This window comes from Thalassophryne amazonica, chromosome 1 (genome assembly GCF_902500255.1).
Source record: "Thalassophryne amazonica chromosome 1, fThaAma1.1, whole genome shotgun sequence".
Classification (NCBI taxonomy): Eukaryota; Metazoa; Chordata; class Actinopteri; order Batrachoidiformes; family Batrachoididae; genus Thalassophryne; species Thalassophryne amazonica.
Genome location: NC_047103.1, coordinates 61048343 through 61063951, shown reverse-complemented (window position 1 = coordinate 61063951; position 15609 = coordinate 61048343). Strand labels below are relative to the sequence as shown.

At 42.7% G+C, this 15609-nt stretch overlaps 1 protein-coding gene across 2 annotated transcripts in view; it reads left to right on the top strand.

Moving 5' to 3' along the window:
• Positions 1 to 593: 593 nt before the first annotated feature.
• The window catches only part of LOC117511011 (phosphatidate phosphatase LPIN2-like), a 58682-nt gene continuing 43666 nt past the window's right edge, over positions 594 to 15609 (top strand). Inside the window, exons 1-6 of one of the 2 annotated variants that reach the window (XM_034170950.1) lie at positions 594 to 816; positions 7332 to 7427; positions 7520 to 7806; positions 7888 to 8004; positions 8111 to 8237; positions 11504 to 11972. In XM_034170950.1, the coding sequence (XP_034026841.1) occupies positions 625 to 816; positions 7332 to 7427; positions 7520 to 7806; positions 7888 to 8004; positions 8111 to 8237; positions 11504 to 11972 (1288 nt within the window). In that variant the 5' untranslated portion in view covers positions 594 to 624. The remainder of the gene's footprint in view (positions 817 to 7331; positions 7428 to 7519; positions 7807 to 7887; positions 8005 to 8110; positions 8238 to 11503; positions 11973 to 15609) is intronic. The other variant, XM_034170958.1, reaches the window with a different exon arrangement.

Sequence of the window (15609 nt, the reverse complement as noted above, 5' to 3'; positions counted from 1 at the left end):
TTTTTCGGTATTTAAATTGCACCATTTTATAAAAAAACTGACTTATACTCTGGAAAATATCGATCTGTTTTCTGTGCAGACTGAGGCTCCATACAAATACCACCCACTTTAGTCAGTGCACTGCTGCAGTCCTAATTGTCTTTAGCCCAAGATTTTTTTTTTTTTTTTTTTCAGGAAAATGGGACAGAGCTCCTGTGTTTTGGGACCAGTTTGCTTATCATATGCTGATGATTCTAAAAAGCAGGAACAGAGAGGAAAAGTGGCTGAAATAAGGAACAGAGTATGGTGTGGTTTTATTCTGTTCATAATCGTGACCAGATCAGGTGTTTAAACTTTTCTTTTCAGTTTAACATTGGTGAGCATTCTTGCCTCCCATCTTGAAGGTCTGTGGTTCAAAGTCTCCAATGCCCAATCCTCCCTGTATATCTGGAGTTGCATCAGTAAGGACTGAAGTAAAACCTGTGCCATATTGATATGTGATTCTACACCAGATTAACTCTGTCAAAAAGGCAACAGCCAAAAGAAATAATTTTCTTTTTAGAAGGTCAATTGAAATATGAAATAAGTGGTGAAACTCCATTGTTGCTTTACAATTAGAATTATTTTTCCTGACAGGTGGACACAATGAACTATGTGGGGCAACTGGCGGGCCAGGTGCTGGTGACTGTAAAGGAACTGTACAAGGGGATCAATCAGGCCACTCTGTCAGGCTACATCGATGTGATCGTGGTCCAACAGCCTGACGGCACGTTCCAGTGCTCACCTTTTCATGTACGCTTTGGAAAATTGGGTGTGCTGCAATCCAGGGAAAAAGTAGTGAGTGTTTACCTTACTAAAACCCACACAGACCAGAGGAGAACATGAAAGACCAGCCCAGTCTCATGTTTTTTTTTTTTTTTTTGTTGTTGTTTTTTTTCGTGCTCCCGTGACAAAATGAGTCAAATTTTCGTGACGGAGCTTTTTTAACTCACTATTCCTAACCCTACTCCCACCCCCAACCCTAACCTTAACCATAATCTTACTCCTTCCCCCCCACCTCCACTGCACTTTTAATTTCGTGCAGCCATCACGGAATGAATTAGAATTAATTTGTGGTGCTGTGATGAAAATGAGGCGCTTTTGGTCACAATATCACAAACCAATAGAATAATGTATATTTCGTGCTGCTGAAGCATGACTTGCTGTGAGACCAGGTTGGAAAGACACACACACACACACACACACACATAACATGAACTATGCAAATTGGATTTTCTTTCACCTGCAATGGCAGATGGTTGGTGGTGGTATGATTCCACCTTAATGATATGGGCAATAGTAAGTCTCTTCAGCTTCTCCCTTTTGTCACTTGGGACCACCACAGCAGATCAGACATGAATGTGCATGTCAATTTGGGGGTGGCCAAGCAGTGTGCTTGTTTCCAGGACAGAAGGTTTCTGGTTCATAATTTATTTAATTAAATGCCACTACAAAGTTTTATGTTTTGAACACTATTACATCGAAACAGGAGCTTTGACTCTGATGGTTGCTTAAAAAGTTTATTATTTATTTATTTATTTTTGTCAACTAGAAAGCAGACAGGTTGGACTCAAGTAGAGATCAGGCAGAGTAAAAAAAAAAAAGAAAAAAGTAAAAAGTTGTAAATTGAGTGCCAGTTCCATATATGAGGCACAGGAGGAAGTGGAGGTGCTGGAGATCTGCTAAGTAGCTGGGTGGAGGACTGCCAGCACCAGGTGAATTCCAGTGGAGCTGGTGGTGGCTGGAACTCTGGAAACAGTAAGCAGTTGGTTGGTTAAAAAAAAAGTTCTGCAGTTACCAAATAGAGCAATAAAGTGCTGGGAGGATACTCAGACGAGGATGCCAACTGTGCAGTTCTGAAGACAGAATAATCTGGTGAGGCTGGAGTGAAAATCTGAGGCTTGATTGATTAGTTGCAGGATTTCCAGCCACAGCAGATATAATCAGTTAGCAGCTCCATGGGACAGGGTGTAGAGAGAGACAGAAAGAGAGAGAGATCAAACACCCACAGCAAGGCTAGAACTACAGCAGTATCTCTTTGTCCCAGATAGATCTCTTTCAGTGCAGCTTCCTGTTCTGAGTTTAACATGAAGTTAACACCCAAGTCTTTCATCGCCAACTGTAAATGGTCATCAAACCATTCCAATCGTATCTTTCTGAACTCTTCCACATCAAACTCCATCCAGATATACTCATTATCTCACAGGAATATATCACAGTTATCTGGGAACTACTTTTTGTGCAGGAATTCATCAAGCACATTGGCCGCAGGCGCGTACTAACACAGAATCCCCAGAAACTGTGGAAAGTTGTTCGGCCATAACGAGAGCGTCCACCTTTAGCTTGTCATAAGCTAAGCTAGTGGCGCTCGTGAGAGTGTGGGCCCGCACAGATGGAACTGTGAGATCCTTCCCATGGGCAGGAAACAACGGCGGCTGATATCACAGAGAGCATTCAAAAATTGACAACATAGTAGCCGTGCAAACGTGGGTGTTGTTGGCATACCTGTTCCAGGGTAAATGGGTGAACCAAGAGGATGAATGATTTGCTATGACCAGCATAGGGTGGACTCAAGCTTCTGGGTGACCATTAGTCTGTAATGTGATAGATATATATATATATATATATATATATATATATATATATATATATATATATATATATATATATATATATATATATATATATATATATGATGTTACAGTCTGTGCTTTGAAATTAAACTGTGATATAAATTGTAGGACAGACCACCCAGCTCTAATTTACAGTCTGTTACATCATCATAGATTACTACACAATTTCAACATATGCCTTTGAAAGAAAAATAACTCAGTGAACTGATGCCACCCCACAGCCGACCAATTATGATGTCAGATGAGTATAGCCACTGAAGTGTCACAGGGGGAATGTCAGTAGGTTTTGTCATTTTTATAACACTGAACATTTTGCTTTCATTTATCATAGCATAGTCGGTGGGTGGGGTTGTGGCCAAGTGTGTACTCTGCATACTTCCAAAACAGAAGATTCCTGGTTCAAGACCACCCATACCTAGTGTGCCTTAATTGAGAGAATGGCATCACCTCAGAACATGGTGCCATTTTGGTTCCAACTGTGCTGAACTACTGAATGAACCTTTAAATCATTTAACCACATACAGCAACACATCCAGGTACAGGTGCTATCAAAATAAATAGAAAAATAGTTAAACTATCAAATTTACATTAATATACAATTTATGATGATTTATTTAATTAATTTAAAGCCTAATTTATGCTTCTGCAGCTCAGTAACCCCCTGTCATGCAATGACGTGCGTGACATTTTAAAGTTCTCCATCTCTGGATTATGCTTTATTCTGAACTAATCTGACCCTCAACAAGCTTTTATTTCTACAGTCATCACCTTCAAATCAAAGGTAAGCTGAACATTTTCCTCTTTTACCAACTTTGTGCTGTAAATGTGCGGACTTTTCTGATCCATTTTTAATTAGCGTGCGCAAGCTGCAAAAACTATTATAGTAGGATGGCAGACAAAGCAGTGAAAACAGAAAAGTGTCAAATGACAGCCTTTTGTGTTTGATTTAACAGGTGCACATCAGGCTTCAGATCCCAGTCTGAACACAGTTTGAAAAAAATAAATGGTCGGACTTTTAATCAGGGAAATGACTCCGGTCCCACTGAGTGTCAGAGCTGAACTTTAATTTGTACCTCTGTTACTCTGCACATCCAGACTGCACGGGGTTTTTAATGGAAATACATTGCTATCGGATGGAACATTTTATCCGAAGTGAGTGAATATCTGTTATAGAAAATCTGTTATACACAGTGTTTATTCAAAAACTTGAGACTTTTTTGTCCAGTGACTGCAAATATCTGGTTTACGATGACAGTTTAGGTGAGTTTTACTGTACATGGAACTGAACAATAAATTTACCTCTCAAAACTTTGATGATGATGTCGGGCTTCCATCCCACACAACTGACTTTATTTTTCCAAATTTTTCTTCTGTTCGGATGTGAAGGGAATCTGTACATCTTGAAGCCCTTGCTGTGTCTATTTGTGCATCCAAATGCACAACAACCCGGCATTTTCAGGGAATAAATAAATAAAATAGCTTGATTTACATGCAGACGGATTAACAGTGAACGGTATTTTGGAACCAAGATGGTACCAGGAGTCACGTGACTTTTTTTTTGACTCATCATGTTGCTACTCTCTCAATTAAGGCACACTACCCATACCTGTTCACCGTGTAATATAGAGTTGTGGTGACCCTGAGTGAAAATGGAAAAGTAGTAGCAGTACAGGCAGTGGAGAATAATTCCTGGTGCTTGATGTTGAAACTTCTCATTCACATGTGCATCATTTCCTGTTTCCTTTATGCTTTGCTTTCTTTTGCCATCTCTTTGTGTTTGTCGGTTCCTGTTCAACAAGACTTGGTAACACTCTTTCCCATTCTCCGAAACCCGGCTTTTCTACAATAACTGAACCTTGATTTAATTACCGAAACACAGTGTGTTTGAATTTGAGAGAATTTTTCAGACAATTCTTCATTTCTTAACTGTATGTATTTCACTTAATTTTTTTTCTTTTCATTAATGTGCTGAGAAACAGCTGTAATGTTTTAGGGCCCCTTCACACATAGCATGAATAAGTACAACTCAATGTGACTCACGGCAGAACAGCTCGTATGACCGAACCACGAAAACATCGAGCCGACGGGCAGGCGTGCACGATCCTGGTGCAAGGGTTTGTGCACGCGACGGTGTCTTTTGAGCAGGAACACAATGCGAGCAGCTGCACCACATCACGCCGCTGATGTGAAGAACAATAAAATAAAAAACAGCTGTATAATTAGTGAATATCACAGATATCACAGGGTTGATATAAATAATACATAAAAGGGGACGCAATACAGAACCCCGTGGTTAAATAACCCTGGTTACAAAAAAATGTCACACACGGGATTCGAACCCATAAGCTATGATTACCAGACAGAAACTTTACCACAGCGCTACCATCATTGGCCTGTAATCAGAGTGGAAAAATGCCTGAAATCAAGAAAGACATGGACGAGGTGCACTGTGTCCTGCCACTGCAGCCCGGCGCAAAGGCAACAGATGTTTTATATATTTCCACGTGAGGACAGCAGGCAGAGACACACGCCTCATGGAGGTATGTTGTAAGTTCATATCCTTCCAAACACAGAATGTGTTCTCAAGTTGGGACGTCCAGGATCTGAGATTTTTACAGCCGCGGCTGTGAGCAAACATGCTCCCCTGTCCGTTCAGCGCACAGACCAACGTGTCACTCTGTGTTATGTGGTCATTCATTTTCATTATTTGTTACGTACACTCAACAAAAATATAAACGCAACACTTTTGGTTTTGCTCCCATTTTGTATGAGATGAACTCAAAGATCTAAAACTTTTTCCACATACACAATATCACCATTTCCCTCAAATATTGTTCACAAACCAGTCTAAATCTGTGATAGTGAGCACTTCTCCTTTGCTGAGATAATCCATCCCACCTCACAGGTGTGCCATATCAAGATGCTGATTAGACACCATGATTAGTGCACAGGTGTGCCTTAGACTACCCACAATAAAAGGCCACTCTGAAAGGTGCAGTTTTATCATACAGCACAATGCCACAGATGTCGCAAGATTTGAGGGAGCGTGCAATTGGCATGCTGACAGCAGGAATGTCAACCAGAGCTGTTGCTCGTGTATTGAATGTTCATTTCTCTACCATAAGCCGTCTCCAAAGGCGTTTCAGAGAATTTGGCAGTACATCCAACCAGCCTCACAACCGCAGACCACGTGTAACCACACCAGCCCAGGACCTCCACATCCAGCATGTTCACCTCCAAGATCGTCTGAGACCAGCCACTCGGACAGCTGCTGAAACAATCGGTTAGCATAACCAAAGAATTTCTGCACAAACTGTCAGAAACCGTCTCAGGGAAGCTCATCTGCATGCTCGTCGTCCTCATCGGGGTCTCGACCTGACTCCAGTTTGTCGTCGCAACTTCACACAGCCATTGAAGAGGAGTGGACCAACATTCCACAGGCCACAATTGACAACCTGATCAACTCTATGCGAAGGAGATGTGTTGCACTGCATGAGGCAAATGGTGGTCACACCAGATACTGACTGGTATCCCCCCCCCCCCCAATAAAACAAACTGCACCTTTCAGAGTGGCCTGTTATTGTGGGCAGTCTAAGGCACACCTGTGCACTAATCATGGTGTCTAATCAGCATCTTGATATGGCACACCTGTGAGGTGGGATGGATTATCTCAGCAAAGGAGAAGTGCTCACTATCACAGATTTAGACTGGTTTGTGAACAATATTTGAGGGAAATGGTGATATTGTGTATGTGGAAAAAGTTTTAGATCTTTGAGTTCATCTCATACAAAATGGGAGCAAAACCAAAAGTGTTGCATTTATATTTTTGTTGAGTATAATTGTGTATGTAAGTATTATCGTAATTATTTATATACCTGTCCTGGTGGTGATTTCTGTGTTTTTAATGTGTGCACTGAGCCATCATCCAGCTGTGATCAGCTGACAGGCCACTCCCCGTGCTCTGTGCGATCAGACCTCTCTGTCTGGCCCCCATGTAATCAGATCTGTACATACGTATCAGCATTTTATGTAAGTGTGCCCCCCCCCCGCCCCCGGCACGCCAGATATGTTGGGGGAGCGGCGGGGGGCATGACACACGCGCAAGGCACATGCACCACATGTGTGTAGCTTTTTGCAAAGCCACACGCTTGGCGCACTTAGACAAATTTCACATCCAGCTCGCCAGTGATTGTCTGCTTACTGTTTTCGGGATGATAGTGCAAATGGCCACACATTTTCTAAGTGCCATGTGAGCACTGTTAAATATCCATCTGTGTCACCTGGAATTTGGCTGACACCTGCCGCGAAAGGGTTTAATGGGCTCTCTGTCTTTCAGCTGTTGGTGTGCGCAAATAGTTGTAGCAACAGGTGTACAAGGCACTGGAAGCAGGTACGATTTTACATATTTTGCATGCGATTCCTGCTTCATGTGCACTTCATGCGAAATTCAACCACATTCGCACTATGTGTCATGGGGCCCTTTGGCTTTGCATTAATCCTGTCTCAGAATTCTGATCCAACAAGTGATGATATTTTGCTGTTGACCAGCCTCATTAATGTCTACTAAAACTGGACCTCAACACGGTGTTCTAATGTGTAGCAGAGCTTTGAATATTAGTTTGTGCATTTCCAAGTGTTCATTCAAAGTTTTTGATGTAGCATTATTTTCCAACTTTGCAGATTGACATTGAAATTAATGGGGAACCTGTGGAGCTGCACATGAAGCTCGGAGAAAACGGAGAGGCCTTTTTTGTCCAGGAAACAGAACAGCACAACGTATAAACAAGAATAACAGCATACAACACTTAGCAGTCCTTAGTAACAATGGTTTCTTTTTGTTTTCTAATAGATTTTTGTCCTTAACATAGGCGATTGTCCCTGCCCACCTGGTGACTTCTCCTATCCCTTCAGAGGAGGCTCTGATCAGGAGCAGAGAGTCCAGATGTGGGGGATCAGTGATGGAGAACAGTCAGCCCCAGGACTCAGAAGCATCCAGCATCCAGGTGAATGCCAACACATCTGGTAAGAAGAAGAAGAGACGCAGGAGGAAGCACAAGGCCGAGGCTCGCAAAGAGGAACAAACCCCAGCAGCTGATGGGGAGCAGGAAGTGTTTGAGCTCAGTTCAGATGAAGAGCACAGCGCGCACAATGGAAGGTAAACACACACTCAGAATAACAGCTGGAGTAAGAGATGCTGTGACTGTGTGTCCATATTTATTTTATTTTATTTCCTCAGAGCGTCTTCACTCTCCATGATTAAAGACGGCACAGACCACAAGCAGTATGCCATATTCCCTACCCTGGAACGGGACAGCTACCCCTTCTCAGATGGAGACTGGTCCCCCTCTGCTACGTACGGGCTGCTTCCTGTCCCTTCAAATATTTACATAGCTCATGCACAACAAAGAGGAACACGCACACACTATGTTTACCTATGGTGATAACGTGTTTGCCTCCAGCAGGGACTTGGCTAAGCTGATGTCACCAAAGAGTGACTCCGAGCTGATGGTGAAACCTTCGGAGAATGCACTCAGGACAGAGTCGCACATGCAGTGGTCCTGGGGAGAGTTTCCGGAATCCACAAGGGTATGGATTTTGTGCAGCCTTGTAGAATAGCAGTAAGAAATTCAAAAGACATCTAAATATTTAAATATTTGGTCTTGTGACCCAGAAGGCAAAAAAAAAAGGTTGAACCATTGCCTGTATACGAGGTCTGTTAGAAAAGTATCTGAGCTTTTTATTTTTTTCAAAAACCTGATGGATTTGAATCACGTGTGCTTGCAGGAGCCAACGTTGAACCTTCGTGCGTGTGCGTGCATGTTTTCCCGCCTGTCGATTGCGTCATTTGCTTGTAAGCAGGCTTTGTGTGAGGATGGGTGTAGTCTTGTCGTTTTTTCTTTGCAAGGAAATGGCAGAACGACTGGAGCAGCACGACTGCATCAAATTTTGCCAGAAACTGGGCGACAGCCAGGTGGAAACCCTTTCGGATTATTCAGACGGCATTCGGTGACGATCTAATGGGCATCACACAGATTAAGGAGCGGTACAACCGGTTTAAAGACATCCACACAACGGTGGAGAGCGAGCCACGGTCCGGGCGGCCATCAACATGCTGAAATGACCAGATCATTTCCAAAGTGAACACTGTGGTGATGCTAGACCGTTGTGTGACTATCCGAGAAATTGCGGAAGAGGTGGACATCAGCACTTTTTCGGCACATTCCACTGCGACAGAAGAGTCAGCTGTCAAACACTTGGTGGTTATTACAGTATGACTTAAAACTTGATTTGGGACGTGCTGATTCATGAATGAGAGTGACTTGATGGTGACTTACTCCCACCTGTGGCCGGTTCCAAGTGGTTAAGTAAAGTTGATGCATCCTCAGGGTTCTGGCAAATGAAGATTCATGAGGCTAGTTCGAGACTGTGCACCTTTAACACACCTGAGGGGAGATACCGATTTCTTCACCTTCCATACAGGGTTTTGTCAGCCCCAGAAGTCTACCACAGTGTGATATATACAATATTTGAAAACATACCTGGAGTTACAACAATGATGAATGATATTATCGTCTAGGGATCAACAAAGAAAGTACATGATGCACGCCTGAGACAAGTGCTTGATCAGACATGAAAAATGAACCTGAAACTAAACAAGGACAAATGTGAGTTTGCTGTCAAGTCACTTACCTTTGCTGGAGATGTTGTATCTGAAGACGGGGTGAGTTTTGACCCGAGAAAAATGTCAGCCATAGCAAATAAGGAGAGACCTCAGAACAAGGAGGAGCTGAGACACTTCTTGGGGATGGTGACCTATATTGCAAAGTTCATCCCAAGATTGTCCACAATAACAGCACCACTTAGAATACTTCTGGAACAAAATAATGAGTAGATGTGGCAACATGAGCAAGAGAATTGCTTTCAGTTACTAAAAACATACTCACAACAGAGCCAGTGTTGAGGTTCTGCGACCCAAAGAGGAACACAAGAATCTCCGCAGACGTTTCACAACATGACTTAGGAGCTGTTCTTCTGCAAAAGTATGAGGAGACATGGCAACCAGTGGCCTATGTATCCAGGGCCTTGACAAGTGCAGAGGTCAACTATGCGCAGATCGAGAAAGAACTGCTGGCCACAACCTATAGATGTGAATGCTTTCATCAATATGTACATGAACAAGCAGTTGAAGTACAAACTGACCACAAACCCTTGGTTGCCATCATGTCCAAGCCATTTGTCCGATTGTCCAATGAGGATTGAGCGTGTGTTGATAAGGCTACAGAAATATGAAGTGTATTTGAACAAACGTCGTCCAAATTTTGCGCTATGTGTGAAGAGGCCTTTAGGGAGACCCCCAGACTATTGATGTTTAAAAATGTAAAAGTACGTACTTTTTATCTGATTACTCGATTAATCGCCAGAATAATCGATAGCTGCAGCCCTACTGTGAATCTTTTTATGTCACACAATCGAATCATTAGTTTTACAGCCAGGTCTCTTTAAAGATAAAGATCAACTTTATTTATCCCAAATCAAATTATTTTGCCACGGTGAATGATACAGCGTGACCAACAAATGCTGGGAGAAGTAGTATTGTGCTTTGTACAGAATCACAATAACTTTTGAAATTTTAGATTTAACATAATTTATGTGAGTTTTCCAGCTTAGTTTATCATCAATAAAAAGTCCAAGAAATTTGGTTTCAGATACAATTTCGATTTCAGCATCGTTCAATGGTAAGTTTCTACTTAAATTCCTGGGCTTATTTCCGAATACAACAAATTTATGTAAAATGACTGGAAGATATATTGCACAAGATGTATGACAATGTTGCACATAATTCTGAATATCTGAATAACTCTGACTAACTCTGTTATATATTCATCCTGCAGAAAGGGGAGGAATTATACAGTCTGATTGTTACAGGTAGGAAAGACTTCCTGTGGCATTCTGTGGTGCACCTCAGTTATCTCAGTCTACGACTGAAGGTGCTCTGAAAGGAAGTCAGTGTGGCATGCAGGGGGTGGGAAGTGTTGTCCAGGATGCTGAGCAGCTTCCTCAGCATCCTCCTCTCTGACACCTCCACCACAGACTCCAGTTCAACCCCTAGGACAGAGCCAGCTCTGCTGATGAGCTTGTTGAGTCTGTCTGTGTCACATTTAGACACATCAGTGCATGGATGCAACATTTTCATTTACAAAACATCTCTTGGTCTCACTGTCGAGACCAAGAGAAAGGAGCCAGTTGAGGTGGCTTGGGCATCTTTTCCGGATGCCCCCTGGACGCCTCGCTGGAGAGGTGTTCCGGGCATGTCCCATCGGGAGGAGGCCCCAGGGAAGACCCAGGACACGCTGGAGGGACTACATCTCTCAGCTGGCTTGGGAACACCTTGGGGTTCCCCCGGAGGAGCTGGGGGAGGTGTGTGTGGATTGGGAGGTCTGAGCAGCTTTGCTTGAGCTGCTGCCCCCGCGACTCCGGATAAAGTGGAAGAAAATGGATGGATGGATGAAAACATCTCTTGGCATTCATTTAAAATCGATCATTAAGAATCGTATTGTCATGTCATGCAAAGAAATTCTGTTTCTGGCCTGAGCTTTCGGTGATGATGATGATGATGAGACTGACCAGCACTGCTTTAAAAATTTTAAATGGATGCAACATTTGGCATAAGGTTGTTGGTGGTTAAAGGTCCCCAGAATAATTTTGATGGTGACCTCGGACCACATTAAGTTTTGGGTTTGTGCTAAGCCCTATTGTATAAAAATGAGCTAATTGAACTATAGCCCACACATTTGAATTCAAAAAGAGCCCTGTAGTTATAGTCATTTTTTATTTTTTTATTTTATGTTCAGGTGAACAAAAAGGACAAATCAGAGCAAAAGACGGTGACAATCACTCCTTCAGAGAAAACACATTTCCGGGTGATTTTGAGCTCAGAAGGCACAGAATTGGAGTTTATGGATAAAGAGCAATCCACAGATCCTGTTTGCACTATTGTAAAGCCAGAACCTCGGACCATAAAACCTCATCAGTTTAGCTCTGGACCACAACCACCTGAAGCTGCTTCCATGCACGACACAAGTATTCCTGTGCACAAACCAGACCTTTCAGTCGCCATGCACAGCTTTACATCTGAGCCACGTCCTGCAACCTCAGACCTCTGCACAAAACCTGTACGTAAGACACGGTGGACATCTTCTCCACCCAGCCGCAGGAACAGCAGTTTTGCCATTAGTTGGGACAGCACCACAGGTCGAGACGCAGCAGCAGGTTCTGACACAACACCTTCCTCCAATGCCACTGATTCTCCCATCAAGAGAGGTAACTGCTTCCTTTGCACTTTAAAATGCATCCCGTGGCATGTCTATGTATACTTAATGTGAAATGTTTTGATATATTTGTAAGTTTATTATGTAAGGCACTTTTTTTATTATGTGACTACAGCCTTCATGTTATGGAATGTCGATAAATTATATGAATATCCTTCCAGTTACACACCTTACGTATGTACAGACTTGTTTGTTTGTGGCATCAAGTTGGCAGCATCCAGGGTGTACGATGTAAAAGAACATTTCAAATGCAAACTGCACCTGCAGACTGAAAACAGCGAGGATAAGCTCAACCAGTCAAATTATTGGTTGAGCTAAAAGGATTAATAAATGGAATAGTATTGACTGTGTTAAATGCTTGGGCTCTAAAGTGAAGGTCAAACAAGGTCAACATCCACTGCATTCTGTGACATACGTCATATGTTACCCAATAATTTGATCATCAAGAGTTCATTTTTAGAACTCTATTAACTCAAGCAATAATATGCATCACTTTTTAATCAGAATTGGAGCAGCTTTAACTTTTGACCTCTGTAAAAATTGAAATGGATCTTTTTCACAATTTTTGCTGTTTTTGCTCCATAACATTCAGTCACAGATAGAACAAACTATTCCTTTTTGGAACCTTTATGATCAGACAAATCATGCAGTATATTTTTTTATTATGATTGGAGCATTTTTAAATTTTGTCCCCTTTCATTGACCTGTACCTGATTATTGCTACCACCCTGGAATAGCTATCATGCTTTTTTGCTTAGGCAGTGGTGTAGTGAGACTGGATTTTAAGTGTTGTTTGGGCACTGTAAGTATTCTGACATCCTCCTTTGTTCTTGGGCTATTTATGCACATCTGGAGAAATCAATGTATAACCTTTTGGTAATGTCTCACACAAAGCATGCCAATCATGGGCAGAATGTTGGGGGGAATCTAATTCGATGCAGAAGGGAAAAAAACCTACAGCAGTGTCTTTGAATGAAATCCATCTTGTATTAGTATAGACATTTTTGTGGGAATTTTTGACTTTTTCCAATATCCCAGTAAAGAGTGATGGGAAACAGGGTGATGGAGAGGGAAGAGACATGCAGTATAGGTTGTTCAGCTAAGAAACAACACAGGAAACTGCACACTGCAAACCATAATCTTGATGTGAAATGCAACAATATCATTGTGTAACACTGTAGGTTTGAAAGTATTCACATGGAAAATGATGGTTAAGATCTTAAGTACCCTTTTGTATTTAATCAAAGATAAATATGCTATTTTGAACTGCTATTTAAATTACAAATAACATTGTTGAAGTGTTGATTATTACAATAACTTACTTTTAAAACACTACTAATTGTGGCTCACCAGTACATACCGATAAGTTTCTTCGGCTTCTCCCTTGTTTTACTCTGGGTCACCACAGCAGATCCAAGATTTATTTATCTAACCAGGTTAGTCCCATTGAGACTGAGATCTCTTTGGCAAGGGAGACCAGTTTCCAATTAACCTAACCTGCATGTCTTTAAATGTAGGAGGAAACCGGAGCACCCCGAGGAAACCCATGCAAACTCCACACAGAAAGGTCATGGGTGGGAATCAGACCCATGATCTTCTTGCTGTGAGGCAACAGTGCTAATCACTAATCCACCGTGCTGCTGAATCTGAAGTTTTACGCTGGATGCCCTTCCTGATGTAATGGCCAGAAAATTATCAAATGCTTTGTCTTCCAAGTGAGATAATGCAATGAACTTGTAAATGCAAAGTAATCTTTAATAAAATCTTCATAATACACTTGGTTTGAGAGATTTTCAGACATTTGTGATGTTAAAGGCAGCAAGTTCTTCCTCCAAGCTTCAAAAGATGATTTTAGGGCCCCTTCACACATAACACGAAAGAAACAGAAACCGGAAGAAAATCCGTGAACCAAAAATGAAATGGGAAACCACGAAACATTCCACCTGCCACCTGCTGTCGGGAGGGAGGCATGGTCGGACAAGTCTGCACGATACCGCGGTGATGGTTTTGTGCATGCTCTTGCACGTGCACAAACACAGTGTGAGGAGCTGGAATGTGTTGCACCACATTGCGCCGTTGCTGTGGAGAAAAAAAATAAAGACCACACACCATAAAAAAAAACACCGCAATTTATTGAATCCCTCTGAGTGAGCGGATAATACAAGTGTGAACCTTCTGTTCCTCTGTAGATGACCCATGGTCACAGACGTACAGTCATGAAATGACATGAATGAAACAGTACGCGCTCATGTCCACATCTGCGGGCCCCGTGTGTCCAGCGAGCGGTGCGCCAGACGAGAGACACCACGTCTCAGTGGACCAGAGCACATGTGAGTAACGTGACATTCAGATCAACAGCTGAGTGTTCACATGATCAGACGGTCCTTTTCATATGAAGCAGCCTGACGGGTGCGAGATAAGCAGCCGCTCCAGCTCACGGCAAGCACGATATATGTTTTATGTATTTTTACGTGAGGACAGCAAGCACACGCATCACGGCGTAGCGTTATATGCTTCAAAACACGGTATGTGTTCTCCATCTGTGAGGTCCAGAGATTCAAACAGCAGCAGCTCGCGCCAACATGCGCACTTTTTTGATCATCCCACTGAACAAAGTGTCACTCTCCTTTTCTTTGCTCTGTGATTAATTTTTTTAGTTATTTGTTATGTAATTGTGTATGTCGTTATTGTAGTAATTATTTATATACCTGTCCTGGCTGTGGTCTCTGTGTTTGTAATGGTACACATCGTGTGCACGGAGCCGTCACTTCCAGCTGTCAGTGTGTGGCAATCAGCTGAGAGGTGCCTTGATGTGCTGTGTGCGCTCAGATGCGGCTGGCCGGCCCCCACGTGATCATGTCTGTACATACATATCAGCATTTCATGCATGTGTGCTCCCTCCGCATGCCACATGTGTTGGGGGGGCGGGGGGAACACACGCACACCACGTGTTGCGGTGCGGAGGGGCGCGACACCCGCACATGTGCGATACACACGCACGCCACATGTGTTGAGTGGGGAGCCGACACTCTGGCATGCCACATGTGTGTTGCTTGCAGACGCCACACTCATGGGGCACTTAAGACAAATTTCACATCCAGCTCGAAAGTAGTGGCCTGCTCTGTTTTTGTGCTTGCTGCACAAATGCCCCCACATTTTCTAAGTGCTCCGCGAGCACTGTTGGATGTTCATGTGTGGCACCTCGAATTTAGCCGACACCTGCCGAGAGAGGGATCAAACAGGCACTCTCTGTCTTTCAGTCACTGCTGTGCGCGAGTGGTTGTAGCGACAGGTGTACGCGGCGTTAGAGTTGACTCTGATTTTTCACAAATGGCATGCAATTCCTCCTTCATGCGCTAGTCGGCTTCAATCATGTTATGTTTAAAGGGGTCCTTTATAAAACCATCATCTTTCTGTTTTCATGTACATCTTAAAAACTGCAAGGAATGTTTGAAAATTTCCAGTGTTCTTATTTTCTATATGCTTTAGTTCCTTTTTCTTCATCTGAAATGTCGTGTGAGACTGTTCAGTAAGGCTTCATTATGTGCCAGTAATTTGCACTCAGCAGGAAGGATGTGGCATCTATGGTTTTGTCTTTTGTCTGTGTGTGGAGCTGTTTACGTTCACAT